This window comes from Myxocyprinus asiaticus, chromosome 7, assembly GCF_019703515.2.
Source record: "Myxocyprinus asiaticus isolate MX2 ecotype Aquarium Trade chromosome 7, UBuf_Myxa_2, whole genome shotgun sequence".
NCBI lineage: Eukaryota > Metazoa > Chordata > Actinopteri > Cypriniformes > Catostomidae > Myxocyprinus > Myxocyprinus asiaticus.
In genome coordinates this window covers 53,346,205-53,360,339 of record NC_059350.1, presented here as the reverse complement: position 1 = coordinate 53,360,339, position 14,135 = coordinate 53,346,205, and the positions used below count along the sequence as shown (strand labels likewise).

Below are 14,135 nucleotides of genomic sequence, written 5' to 3'. Positions count from 1 at the left end.
ATATATATATATATATATATATATATATATATATATATATATATATATATATATATATATATATATTATTTTATTTATTTATTTATTTATTTATTTATAGAACAAATATAATATAATATAATATAATATATATTTAAAATATATGAATATTAGAGTAGTATTGTTGTCATTCATTTTTCCTGATGTACCTTTTCGGTATTTTTTTATATATTTTAAAATCAAAATATATAAATATTGTTTAAAATACATCATTGAGAGTAAAGGATAGTTACTTTTCCCATTGTTTTTCTGGTCCCTGCATTATCAACATTTACACATTACATTTATTAATTTAGCAGATGATTTAAAGTGATTTACAGTGCATTCAAGGTATCAATTTTATTAGTATGTGTAATTAATCCCATAAAATACATCAAATACATTTCTTTCAATCATGCTGTTTACTGCATATATTTACAATATGTTTCAAATATAATTTGCCGTTGAATGGGCCAGGCATTTACAGGATGAAGTGGCACTGTATTTTTTTCCTCTATACAACTCCAAGCAAAGACTCATTGGCATTTGCCATTTCTGGTCACGTTCATCGAGCCCCCTGACCCCTGCTCTAATCACGTGTGTTGGAGAGATACAGTATGTGCCCAGCCGCCCTTTCCACATTTCTCTGCAGAATGGGAGTCTCATGGCAAACCACAGACTTTAACAAACTGTCCTTTATTCTTGAGAATAATCCCCGTATCAGAACAGCCAATTATGGGATGAAATAGAACTGAAACCAGTCTGCTAAATTATAGATTTCACTGCTACCTGTTAGTTAGTGTGATTTGAGCCTCATACAATGCATTGTTGCAACTTTACAAAGTAACAAATTTGGTATTTTCCACCTGAATTCTGGGTAACGCAAGGGTGGTTGCTTTGTTAACTCATAAACTGCCTACCTGAGTATAATGTAGCTTTCAAAGACTAGACTGCTTACTTAAAACAGGTTAGGTTGCTACTCTAAATTCTCATTTCATGGTCACCCAAGTTAATGAGTGCCAGACATTTATGAGGAAACAAATATTAAAATGTAACCACAAAATCCCACAATAGATTTCTGCTTGAATCTGAAGCAAAAGAAAATGTTCCAGCTATGCTGTCAGAGAACGTAATTGTCACTGTTGACATTCCCACAACCCTGATTTCACCTTGAGCATCTGCACTTCTGAATCCCCTTCTCTCCAAAGCATGCCGTCATTTACAGAAACGTCACTGCTGCTCTGAGCTAAAGCACTAGCTGCTGCTCTGCACTTGGCTTTCATGGAGCATTTAACATTAAAATAGATGCAAACTCAAAAAGAAATGTTCAAGCCATGTTCACATATTTATCACCTGTTTTCGTTAAGTTGCTATGCAGCTGCAAGGCTTAAGTGTGGACTAAATATAATCCTCTGTTGACTGACAAAGGATTGCTAGCGTTTGCAAAACATGGACAAAGTTCACAAATTCACATTCAGAATTTTAAGATGCAATTGTGTCCATGCCAAAGAAAAGTAGAATTTAAAAAACCATTTTGATTGATCAGATTTATTACTGGGTGTTGAATTCCAAAGGACAATTTACACAGTCATCAAACACTTATCTTTGAAATGAAGATGTAGCCAAAAGTCATAAACTAAGGTGGTGGCTCATTATCCGCAAAGAAATGTTTCATAAGAAGTCAAAAGTAATACTCAGAACTCTGCAAAGTGCAGGAAGTAACAAGGAAGTTGTTTTGAACACTAGTAAATTGTTAGTTGCAAGCAATAAGATTGGTTGAACGAGACATCAAAATATGTAATAGGCCAGTTCTTCATCTGTGTGTCACTGAAATGACCTACCTGTATGGATGAAGGTTGAATTGATGTTAAAACTAAATGACACCAGCTAAACTCCTCCCAAATTTCCCTAAAACCCCTCCCTGAAAACAGGTGAGTTGGCAGGGTATAAATTTCGTAAACCTGGCTTGGACACACAGGGACTTGTTTCTTCAGAGAGGCTTATAGGAAGACTAAATCCGAAATCCAAAAGCAGCAGATTTTGGATTTAAATTAACAAGAAAAATGGGGCTTGGCGTGAGTTGACTATCTTTATTATTTTTATACTGATGGTTTTCATCATACAGTTTGCTTAAAATATAATTTTTCTGGGTTTGTTTTTTCTGCATTTTGTTGAGGTTGGGTAATGTGATAGTTGTATATATTGTGTATTTTCAATAAATATTATTTTTGATAGATGGGGAATGATAAGTACAAATTGGCAGCATCTTCAGAGGATGGAGCCAAAAAGCCAAAAAAAGGGAAAAGAAAGCAGAAGGACATGGACGATCTGAAGAAAGAAGTGGATCTGGTGTGAAATTCATATATAATATACTGTATATACTGTACATATAGACAGACGTATACTTTTAATACTCATATTACCAAGATTTCAAGCTTTTTTTACTCTTCTGCAGGATGACCACAAGTTGACGCTGGATGAGATTCACCGAAAATACGGCACTGATCTAAACAGGGTGAGTAGAGGTTTAGTGAAACTTTTGGCGGAGATAAGAAGTATGCATTACTCTAGAATGACTCATTCGCATATTTTTGTCTGTTTTATTTGGATTATATCTGTTCAAATGAACATTTATGATTGTCCGCATGTATGTTGGTACAGTATGTATGCTTTGTATAAATTAGTTTGAACATATGCCAGCCCTAGAAGGAGGACTTTTAACACCTCTTCTACTTATACATCTTAGGATGTTTTCTTTGTAAAACTACTTTGGAGCAAGTTGTATTGCCAAAAGCGATGTACAAGTTAGTGGAAATCGATTTGAATCTTGTAAGGTCAAACAAAAATGTAAAAACTTTTTTTCCTCAAAAAGGTAGGTGGAAAATAAGGCTGGCTTGTAACTTGATTACAAAACATTGAAATATATTATTAAACTCAAGGTGACTTTCCTGTCTAATTAGCACCTTCAATACTAACCCAACAATTATATGGGAAATCTATCTTTAGATGTTTACCAGTTCAGAGAAGGTATGAATTAGTGGATTAGTGTGGATTTTAAGTTGTTTTGGAAAACTACAACATGTAATATAACAAAACCATGCTAATCAAGCAGTGTATCTGCAACCTATCCAATGCCAACGCTGCCCAGCCTCTTCTATTGCTACTGAAGCCACACCCCTGGATGTAGGGGAGGTTTCAGTGTCACTGGCCCCACCCCTCTGCACTGCCTCGACTTTCACTATGGGTGCTTCTCAAATGGAAGGCTGCAGCCTAGTTAGGCTGTGTCCTTCCTAGACCAGTCCTTCTGAGGCTGTAGGCTAGGCTTCTCCTCAGCATTCAGTGCTAGAATGAGATGGTCTAGTAAGTGCACATGTGCTAGGGATTTCGGGTGATTGAAGGCTGCAAAGGATGCACTTGATGCATCTTCCAAAATATGGCGAACGAAGGCTGCAAAACGAGGCTGCCTTCCAAAGGTCCTCACAATTTAGACAGCCTTCGATGGTGCTTGATGACGTGGCAGCTAAGATATCCAGTTTAACTAGGCTGCAGCTTTCCGATTGAGAAGCACTCTGTGCTCCAGCACCACAAGGACACCATGCCCCTATTCAGTTATAGCACAATATTTACCTGGACTCTCATATTTATGTTTATTTTATTTCAAGTTAAAGCCTCTTCGAGGCCTGACAACAATGCTCACCATGTCTGTCTTCCCAGCCGCACCTTGTTTACTTGATTTTTATCATTTCTTGCAGGGCTTGTCCTCCTCTCGTGCAAGAGAAATCTTAGCTCGTGATGGGCCTAATGCCCTGACCCCACCTCCAACTACTCCAGAATGGGTGAAGTTCTGCAAACAGCTATTTGGTGGATTCTCAACACTGCTTTGGATTGGTGCAATCCTTTGCTTCTTGGCATACGGAATCCAGGCTGCCTCTGAAGACGAACCAGCCAATGACAATGTACAATGGAGTAAAATATGCATAATTAGTTCATATTAACACCAACGTATTAACATGATTATATCACATAGTTGTTTAGTAACATAATAAGACTACTACATATCTAAGTCCCCACTAAAAACCCATTTACAATTTGCAGCTTTACCTGGGAATTGTGCTTGCTGCTGTTGTCATAATCACTGGATGCTTCTCATACTATCAAGAGGCCAAGAGCTCTAAGATCATGGAATCTTTTAAGAACCTTGTTCCTCAGGTACACAAAGTACAATCATTCCATTAATAATGTTGTTTCGCATAGAACTAGGGATATTCATTATAATTTGTTCTGATCACTTAGCAAGCCCTGGTTGTGCGTGATGGAGAGAAAAAGAGCATCAATGCTGAGGAGGTTGTTGCTGGTGATCTTGTGGAGGTCAAAGGTGGAGACAGAATCCCAGCTGATCTTCGCATCATCTCTGCTCATGGGTGCAAGGTAAGTTCTATAGCATATCAGCAACAGCAACAATAATAAACTCCCTGTAACAATTCAAGGATGGGCAAGGAGGAGGCAGGAACCGGCTGAACAGTCAACGTAAATTTTGATCAGAAACTTAACTTAAAACAAACATAAACAAACACAGACACACATGCAACACGGCCGTGTGCGTCTCTCTCCCTCGAACCGGCATCTCCAGCTGCCTCTCTATCTCGCTCTCCCGCTGATCAGCTGATTCAGTGCTGGACATGCTCCATCACAGCCTGGCCACGCCCTCCTCCTCGTCACACTCCCCCTGTTGAAAACATGCTGTGTTTGGATGCTGGTCCCCATTATGGGTTGCTGTTGTGCTGGTGTCCCCATCAGGCTTCCTTGGTCCACTAACTAGACCAGCACCAAAAAAGTACTAACTAGCATAAGTGAGAAGGACCAACGTGGAAATTAATGCCTGTCATTTTAGCAGAGACTTCCAGTATGACTTTTACTGAAACTCCCTTCCTTCCTTTTCAGGTAGACAACTCTTCACTCACTGGTGAATCTGAGCCCCAGACCCGTTCTCCTGACTTCTCCAATGAAAACCCCCTGGAAACTAGGAACATTGCATTCTTCTCTACCAACTGTGTTGAAGGTACAAAAATAATTTCATAACATTGTGGACAAAATGATTGTCAAATATACCTAATTAAATGTTATAATATTTTATAGGTACTGCCAGAGGAGTCGTCATTAACACTGGTGATCGTACCGTCATGGGTCGTATCGCAACCCTTGCATCCAGTCTGGAAGGTGGACAAACTCCAATTGCTAAAGAGATTGAGCACTTCATCCACATCATCACTGGTGTAGCGGTCTTCCTAGGTGTGAGCTTTTTTATCCTCTCCCTGATCCTTGGATATGGGTGGTTGGAAGCTGTCATTTTCCTTATTGGAATCATTGTCGCTAATGTACCTGAGGGTCTCCTTGCCACTGTAACGGTAAGAAAGTTTTTTTAATAATGCCTCTTATCGTTTAATCTATTGGGTTTTCAATCCACAGATTTTCTCCAAAAAGTCTAGTTTTCCTGAACTAATAATGATTCTTTAGCTCGTGTCTTCTCATGTACTCATGTAGGTGTGTCTGACTCTGACTGCAAAACGTATGGCAAAGAAGAACTGCCTGGTGAAGAATCTCGAAGCTGTGGAGACTCTTGGCTCAACCTCAACCATCTGCTCTGACAAAACTGGAACATTGACACAGAACCGAATGACCGTGGCTCACATGTGGTTTGACAACCAGATTCATGAAGCCGACACCACGGAGAACCAGAGTGGAACAGCCTTTGACAGGAGTTCTGCTACATGGGCTGCCCTTGCACGTGTCGCTGGCCTGTGCAACCGTGCTGTTTTCCTTGCTGATCAGAACCAAGTGCCAATTCTTAAGGTGTGCTTGAACACTAACTACTCAATATTTATTACATTCTTTATTTAAGTAAGATATAAAATATCTAAGTAAGTTTCATTTAGCATGACTGTAATGGATGGGATGGGCAAGGAGGAGGCGGGAACCAGCTGAACAGCAACGTAAACTTTAATGACAAACTCAACTTAAAACATAAGACCCACACACACACACGGCAGCCACGTATGTCTCTCTCTCTCTCTCTCTCGAACTGGCGTCTCCGGCTCCCCTTTATCTCGCTCTCCCACTGATCAGCTGACTCAACGCTGGCCGTGCACCCTCATGGCCCGGCCATGGCCTCCTCCTCGTCACACTCCTCCCCTGCCTGATTTAGGCCAGGGCACCATCTGGACTGACCTATTCCCCCCATCTCTGGAGGGGAGACACTGCCCTTCCGGCCGTTCCACCAGCCGGTGGTCCATCCTGCCTCCTGGGAACCTGGGGGAGAGACGAAGGGAGGTAGAGGGGAGAAGGAAAGAGTAAGTGGGAGACACACAGAGAGAGAGAGGAGAGGGAGAGAAAAACTTGCTCGCCGGTCCCCGGACACACTGTCGCCTGGTCCTCAACCACTTCTCTGCCCTCTGGCAGACGACAGCCGCTCCTCTCCGGGCGGATGGCAGCGAGTCCTCCGACCCCTGCAGACAGAATGGCTCCTCCCCTTCCTGGCAGATGGCAGCAGTTCCTCTGACTCCCGGTGGCCAGCAGTGACGACTCCGTCCCCCGGCGGACGGCAGCGGCGAGGACTCCATGACATCACATCCCTCCTCCTTCCTGGGTTTTGGCACCAATGTAATGGATGGGATGGGCAAGGAGGAGGTGGGAACTGGCTGAACAGCAATGTAAACTTTAATGACAAACTCAACTTAAAACAACATAAAACATAAGACCCACACACACAGCATGTGTCTCACACACACACAGTGCGTCTCTCTCTCTCTCTCAAACTGGCGTCTCTGGCTCCCCTTTATCTCGCTCTCCCTCTGATCAGCTGACTCAGTGCCAGCCGTGCACCCTCATGGCCCAGCCACGCCCTCCTCCTCATCACAATCACTTTTAGAGGTCCAGAAGTGAATATATGTATTTTAAAGACACTATCAGTAGTAGAGTGTTGTTGCAAGTGAAAGAAAAATCTGTATTTTGCAGCGAGACACAGCGGGTGATGCTTCAGAGTCTGCTCTGTTGAAGTGTATTGAGCTTTGCTGTGGTTCAGTGAAGGAAATGAGAGAGAAGTACACAAAGTTTTCTGAGATCCCTTTCAACTCCACCAACAAATACCAGGTAATTTTTTACATTATGAGGTTCTCTTTGAGGATGAGATGGTACAGATTTGACTGGTCAACCTAACAACACTTTATCTGCCTTTTTATAGCTCTCAATCCACAAGAATCCCAATTCCTCAGAGTCTAAGCACCTGCTGGTGATGAAGGGCGCCCCTGAGAGAATCTTGGATAGATGCTCCTCCATTTTGATTCACGGAAAAGAACAGGCTTTAGATGAAGAAATGAAAGATGCTTTCCAAAATGCTTATGTAGAACTTGGAGGTCTTGGAGAAAGAGTGCTGGGTAAAGCCACTTTTAGAAGTTCATATTGTGGCATTGCAGAGAAAACTCTTAAACTATGACTGCAGAAAAATATGTACACACAAAACGAAACATTATGAGAGCAGATATTTATGATTCTGTCTTCTCTCACAGGTTTCTGCCACTTCTGCCTACCTGATGACCAGTTTCCTGAGGGCTTTGCATTTGATACTGAAGAAGTGAACTTCCCCACTGAGAACTTGTGTTTTGTTGGCCTTATGTCCATGATTGACCCTCCTCGGGCTGCTGTACCAGATGCTGTGGGCAAGTGCCGGAGTGCTGGAATCAAGGTGTTGTTTCACTTTGATTAAATGTTCAATACTGCTTGAATATATTGCACCCGTGTTAAATTAAATTAGCCAAATGATAAAGCATCTATGTCTTCAATCACAGGTTATCATGGTTACTTGTGACCATCCAGTTGCAGCAATTGCAAATGGTATTGCAAAGGGTGTTGAATCAAGGTGTTGTCCTTGATTCAAGATCCAGTGTTAAAATATGTTGCACCTGACTTAAATTCAATTAATAAAATGATCATTCTGAATCTTTTCTTACAGGTTATCATGGTTACTGGTGACCATCCAATTACAGCTAAGGCTATTGCAAAGGGTGTTGGCATTATCTCTGAAGGCAATGAGACTGTAGAAGACATTGCAGCTCGTTTGAACATTCCAGTTGGGGAAGTTAATCCAAGGTACACTGGCAACAAAGCTGTTTTCTGAACCAACAAATATGTGGACAGTAAGTTTTGAATTTGCTCTAGATGTCTGCTAATAGAAAGTATACCTCTAGAGATGCTAAGGCCTGTGTGGTCCATGGTGGGGAATTGAAGAATATGAGCGAGGAGGAACTGGATGACATCCTCAAACATCATACAGAAATTGTTTTTGCCAGAACTTCTCCACAGCAAAAGCTGATCATTGTAGAAGGCTGTCAGCGACAGGTATCATTAGACAGTTATTATGTAGCATTTGTTGTCTTTGATTTCCCTGGGGCTAGGAGATTTTAGCTAGCAGTTAGTGCAGGCCTTAATTAACTGTTTTTTTTTTCCTGCTGTCAGGGTGCCATAGTAGCTGTAACCGGTGATGGTGTAAATGATTCTCCTGCTCTGAAGAAGGCTGACATTGGTGTGGCTATGGGTATTGCTGGATCTGATGTATCCAAACAGGCTGCTGACATGATCTTGCTGGATGACAACTTTGCTTCAATTGTCACCGGAGTAGAAGAAGGTATAAAAAGTTATTGAAGGCCTAATCACTGAAGAATTACAAAGGTTACTTTGACACTTATTTTTAAGACACAACTTTCACTTAAGGGCGTCTGATCTTTGACAACTTGAAGAAGTCCATTGCCTACACCTTGACCAGTAACATCCCGGAGATCTCACCCTTCCTCTTGTTCATCATTGCTAATATTCCTCTACCCTTGGGCACTGTCACAATTCTCTGTATTGACCTGGGCACTGATATGGTAGGAAAAATATCTCATTTTATTTATACAATTTTATAGAATGTTGTTTTGAACAGTAATTAGGGGCCAACGCCAATTGTATTTTTAAGAGATAATTGTTAGTTATCTTGTGGCTTGCAGCCCCTACAACCATATGGTAAAAAGTGGTGAAATTTGGTACATTGAATGGGGATGGTCTGAACTTTAATCTTACCATTTTGGGGGTCAGTAAACCCTTTGGCGCCACCAACAGCTCAAAGTTTCACTTTTTTGCGAGTAAATTTATTCCTCTGATTCCTTGGGTCATAGTTTCCGCCATCTTGAATTTAGTAGAAAATATACTTTTTCCAACTTGTCCTACATTGGATCTTTCCCAAATTTGTTATTAAATTTGAAAGTTATTAAATATTTAAAATATATAAAACCATTGGCTTGTTGCACATCACTGAATTTGACTGTGAGCTCGCCAAACAGGAAGTGTGTCTTTGTTTTGGCAACGCTTTGATATATTGTACGAAACTTGGTAATTGTCATTGCAGCCATGCCCTGAGAGTACATGTGGAGTTTGTGACCAGTGCCACCTATTGTTACGAAAATCTCAAGAATTTATATAACCTTTGAATAATTTTCACTCATGACTCTGCATATTCAGGGATAATACAGATACTATTTTTCCAAGGGCAGCCATATTGCCTGTCAGTCATTTTTGTTTTGCAAACAAACTTTGTCCAGTCCTCACCAAAATTGGGTCAGAGGATCTTCAGACCATGCCTGACAAAAGTCACCCTACAATGCCCTAATGTATTCAACCATGAAGACACCCAACAGGATGTGAAAATATATCATGGTAATGCTTTTTGTTATTAAAATGAATCTTAATCAGTCACCTTTGGACCATGCCCTGAGGGTCCCTGTAACATTTTAGAATAGCTAACCCAGTGGTCAATTGTTGCAAAAAATGTTTAAATCTGCTGTGATTTTGTTGTCCTCTGACTTGCTGTGTCATGCTTAGTATGCATGCTACTAGTGGTGTGTTTAGTGCCATAATTACTGCATGCAACTATTTTTTATTTTATTTTATTTATTAATTTATTTGCCACAGGTTCCTGCTATCTCATTAGCCTATGAAACTGCTGAAAGTGACATCATGAAGAGACAACCCAGAAACGCTAAAACAGATAAGCTGGTGAATGAGAGGTTAATCAGTATGGCTTATGGTCAAATAGGTAAGAGCGTCTTTATTCCTGGATGTGCATTGGTGTTAGAGCCATACATTAATCCTGTGAACTAATTCCTTTAGAAAAAGTCTCTAGCTTTTATACTTTTAAAGGTTCACTCCATAATTTTTTCCCTCATTTAAAACATTTAACTTCTAAAGAAATTAATAGTAGTTTTGAAACATATATATAAAATCATGTCCACTCATGTGAGATGAAGAGTTCAGTCATATCAGTAACCTTATAAAAGCTCTTTTATTTTATATGGGACAGGGGCGCCTCATGGGGGCAGCCATGTAAGCATCACATGACCAGCTGAATACTACTCGCTTAATCTCAGTAACTTTCCTGTTATTGGACACTTTCATTCGTGGATTAAATTAATCCTGTTTTACTGTGCATAGATAATTTCTATAATGACATTGGTAATTGAAAACTACTGTTTCAATGATGCAGCATCCAGGCCACTAGGTGTCAGTGTAAGACACTTCAATACTTCAAAAAATTACTCAGTGCAACTTTAACATACACTGCAAAAATTATATATATATAATATATATATATATATATATATATATATATATATATATATATATATATATATATATATACGTATTTTTGTCTTGATTTCCAGTAAAAATATCTAAACTTCTTAAAACAAGATAAATTTACTTGAGAAGAAAAATGGCATATTATATTTTGTGTTGTTTTCAAATAAATCAAAAAAATTTGGTGGGGTTTATGTTTATAACAAGAAAAACCTGTTTGCCAGTGGGGTAATAAAAAAACTTGATTCACAGGAAAAACAAGTTTGTTTTTCATACCCCATTGGCAAATAATTTTTTCTTGTTTTAAGATAAAACCCCACCAAATTCTGTAAAAATTTCTCTGAAAACAAGATTTAATATCTTTTAAAAAAAGTTTTTTTTATGTAGATATTTTTACTGGAAAATAAGATCAAAATGCTCAGTAAGAAAGTGATTTTTATATGTAGTGCAGCATTTAATTATAAAAGGGAATGTAAATTTTTTTTTTTTTTAAATCAATAACTTAATTTAAGGGGATGTCATTACATTAACCGTTGAGATTAATTTAATGTTTACATTCTCAAATTTATTTAAACTCTTATTTAAATTTTTCACAATTAAATTTAAAAGCTCACTATTTACACATACTGTGGAATGATTGCAAAAAATGGTCTTATTTTTCAGAGAACCCCCAAATAAAAAATACAAATACAAATACTCCAATTATTCATAAATAATATTGTATGTGTTAATAATTTTATGAAAAAATTTTTTTGTTGTACTACATTTGTAAGCATGTAATTTTGGGTTTTTTCACCCCATCTCCCACCAAATAGTCTTATTTTATTCCATTAGTTGGCAGAAAGCACTAGAAAAAATAATTTGTCCTCTATCACCTTCTGTCACAAAATGCCGATCTGAAATGTAGGTGGCGCTCTAACACATTTTAGCTATCGCAGATGGTTTCACCCCCTTTGTTGTTTCATTGAATATCTCGGCCTCTGAATGGACTAGAAGCTCAATCTAGGTGTCATTAGAAAGCTGAAATCCTCCCTATTGGGATGATGTATAAAAAGATGATGTGTATGTATATATATATATATATATATATATATATATATATATATATATATATATATATATATTATCATTAATAGTCGATAACAAATATTTCTGCTGATTTGTTTAGCATGCTTTTCCTGCGGCACTGCTTAGTTTGTTCTGGACATCTAACATATAACATTGGATTATTCATACAAGCAAGCTCACAGACAAGTAATCAATGGCTCATTTTTTAGAAAAGTTCTTAGATATTTGGAGCTTACAGCAGCAGTTATCGATGCATTAAAGAGACGTTTGTATTTGTTGTCTTACAAATATCATATTTCACTTTGTGATTCTTTTGAAAATCTTTTAAACTGTGGTATTAGTGCAACAAAATAAACATGCACAGTCATGTTCCTGAGAATGAGAGCTTTCGTTTGATATATGACTTGTCTATTTAAGCACTATTTTAAAGACTTTTATATTCACATTAATATTTCCACCACATAGCCACTAGGTGGCACTTATTTGCGATGCAGATGTTTTAAGGCTTTATTTTGTTATTTTAAGTAACATTAATGTAGAAGTGATCAATGAAAAGTTCAGATTCTAAACTTTCAAACGACACTACATATGCCTGACTTATGTATACGGGGAGTTGAGCATTTTAAGCGTAAACATTTTTCGCGATATAGCGCCCCCTTTGCCGACGGGTCCACAGAGTTTAAGAGGTTATCGAAATTAACATATTTACCAAATTTTACATTACAACTGTTTCATTGTTTTCTGTCTGATTTCTTAAGAATGGCTGGAGAGCACTTGAACACGTGTCCATGTTTAATACACATATACAACAATCCCATTGCCAGACTCTCATTTATCAGTAAATTATAAAGTCCTTTATAATGGCAGATTTATATCGAAATCTAAACTGCACTGGACTTTTAGCAAACGTCATTTGTAGTCTTTGTTTGGCAGAACTATCATCAAATCTCATTGAACAAAATATCATGGCTAGCTGCAAAAATCCTTTTCTTCCATTAAATAGGAATTTAATTGATGAAAATGGAAAAGATGTTCAGTATATTTCATTACATATATACCTACATATCATACTGTAGATTTGAGCAAATTCTAAATTTGAGCTAAATCGCGATAAGCTACAACAACAAAACACAGTTTATTTATTTATTTATTTATTTTTTTTTGGCAGACCTGCAACATTTTCATTTTAATATCATCATACTTATTTTTAGGTATGATGCAGGCAGTTGCAGGTTTTTTTTCCTACTTTGTAATTCTTGCCGAGAATGGATTCCTGCCCTCCGATCTGATAGGAATTAGAGTCAACTGGGACGATAAGTATCTCAATGATCTAGAAGACAGCTATGGCCAGCAATGGGTAGGTGTCACAGATCTGGCAAAACCTGAAAATGTGAAACACAAACTTCTACATTACAACACATTTGAGCTATCAGTTTTGTAAATATTTCTCCTGTGTTTGTGTATCTAGACCTATGAGCGCAGAAAGATTGTGGAGTACACATGCCACACAGCATTCTTTGCCAGCATTGTGATTGTGCAGTGGGCTGACTTGATCATCTGTAAGACCAGAAGGAATTCCATCGTACAGCAGGGAATGAAGTATGTGAACAAAGGGCCCAGCTTCAAACAAGCCGTAACATTGCCTAATATCTGTTAGAGTGGATTGTTTGTTCAGTTCCAACTTGTGGGACTCATTTGACCTTCAAGCACCCCATTGACAAAATATATATTTTTAAATCATTCTTTCATAGAAACAAAATCCTCATCTTTGGTCTGTTTGAAGAAACTGCTCTGGCAGCTTTCCTGTCCTACTGCCCAGGCATGGACGTTGCTTTGAGAATGTATCCTCTCAAGTAAGTGGACATATCTAGTCTTTTGTACACATGCAATAGTTATATTCATTTTTTAAAAGTCTAAATGACCTTAAAAAAGCCAAAAATGACCTAGTTAACATTGTTATGATTTCAGACCATGCTGGTGGTTCTGTGCCTTCCCATACTCACTGCTCATCTTCGTCTACGATGAAGTTAGAAGATACATCCTTAGGCGGAGCCCAGGAGGTAATAACAGATATAGCTTACAGATGTTGGCAGGCTGATAACAATGTTTGTTTTTTACTTTAAAGCTAACGTATCTGTTTCCTATGAAGAAAGTTGGATTTTAAATGGGACCTCCGATAGTGATAACCTTCATTCGTTTGTTGATTTTCATTTCTTTGAGAGAGTATGCATGAAATGGCTCTAATACTTGTGCTGTTTTGTTTCAGGATGGGTGGAACAAGAAACATACTATTGAAAAAAGAAGACCTTTGAGACATTCATTGTGATATTTTCAAAATGATACAGAATGTTGTCATTTTCAGCCAATAAATATGCATTCGAATTAGA

The 14,135-nt window shown here is 38.3% G+C and overlaps 1 protein-coding gene across 2 annotated transcripts; it reads left to right on the top strand.

Annotated features, from left to right (window-relative positions):
* Positions 1-2,002: 2,002 nt before the first annotated feature.
* LOC127443839 (sodium/potassium-transporting ATPase subunit alpha-1) lies at positions 2,003-14,135 on the top strand. 2 transcript variants are annotated; one of them, XM_051702787.1, is made up of 22 exons: positions 2,003-2,093; positions 2,254-2,367; positions 2,474-2,533; positions 3,771-3,974; positions 4,114-4,227; positions 4,312-4,446; positions 4,960-5,077; positions 5,155-5,423; positions 5,560-5,868; positions 7,030-7,164; positions 7,256-7,448; positions 7,581-7,756; positions 8,024-8,160; positions 8,259-8,409; positions 8,527-8,695; positions 8,782-8,936; positions 10,018-10,141; positions 12,960-13,105; positions 13,217-13,347; positions 13,500-13,601; positions 13,717-13,808; positions 14,015-14,135. In XM_051702787.1, the coding sequence occupies exons 1-22, from the start codon at positions 2,082-2,084 to the stop codon at positions 14,041-14,043; spliced, it is 3,075 nt and encodes a 1,024-aa protein (XP_051558747.1). In that variant the 5' UTR covers positions 2,003-2,081; the 3' UTR covers positions 14,044-14,135. The 2 variants fall into 2 exon arrangements, with proteins under 2 accessions (XP_051558747.1, XP_051558748.1); XM_051702788.1 differs by lacking the exons at positions 2,003-2,093; positions 2,254-2,367; positions 2,474-2,533; ... (11 more) ...; positions 8,527-8,695; positions 8,782-8,936 and adding an exon at positions 8,972-9,762.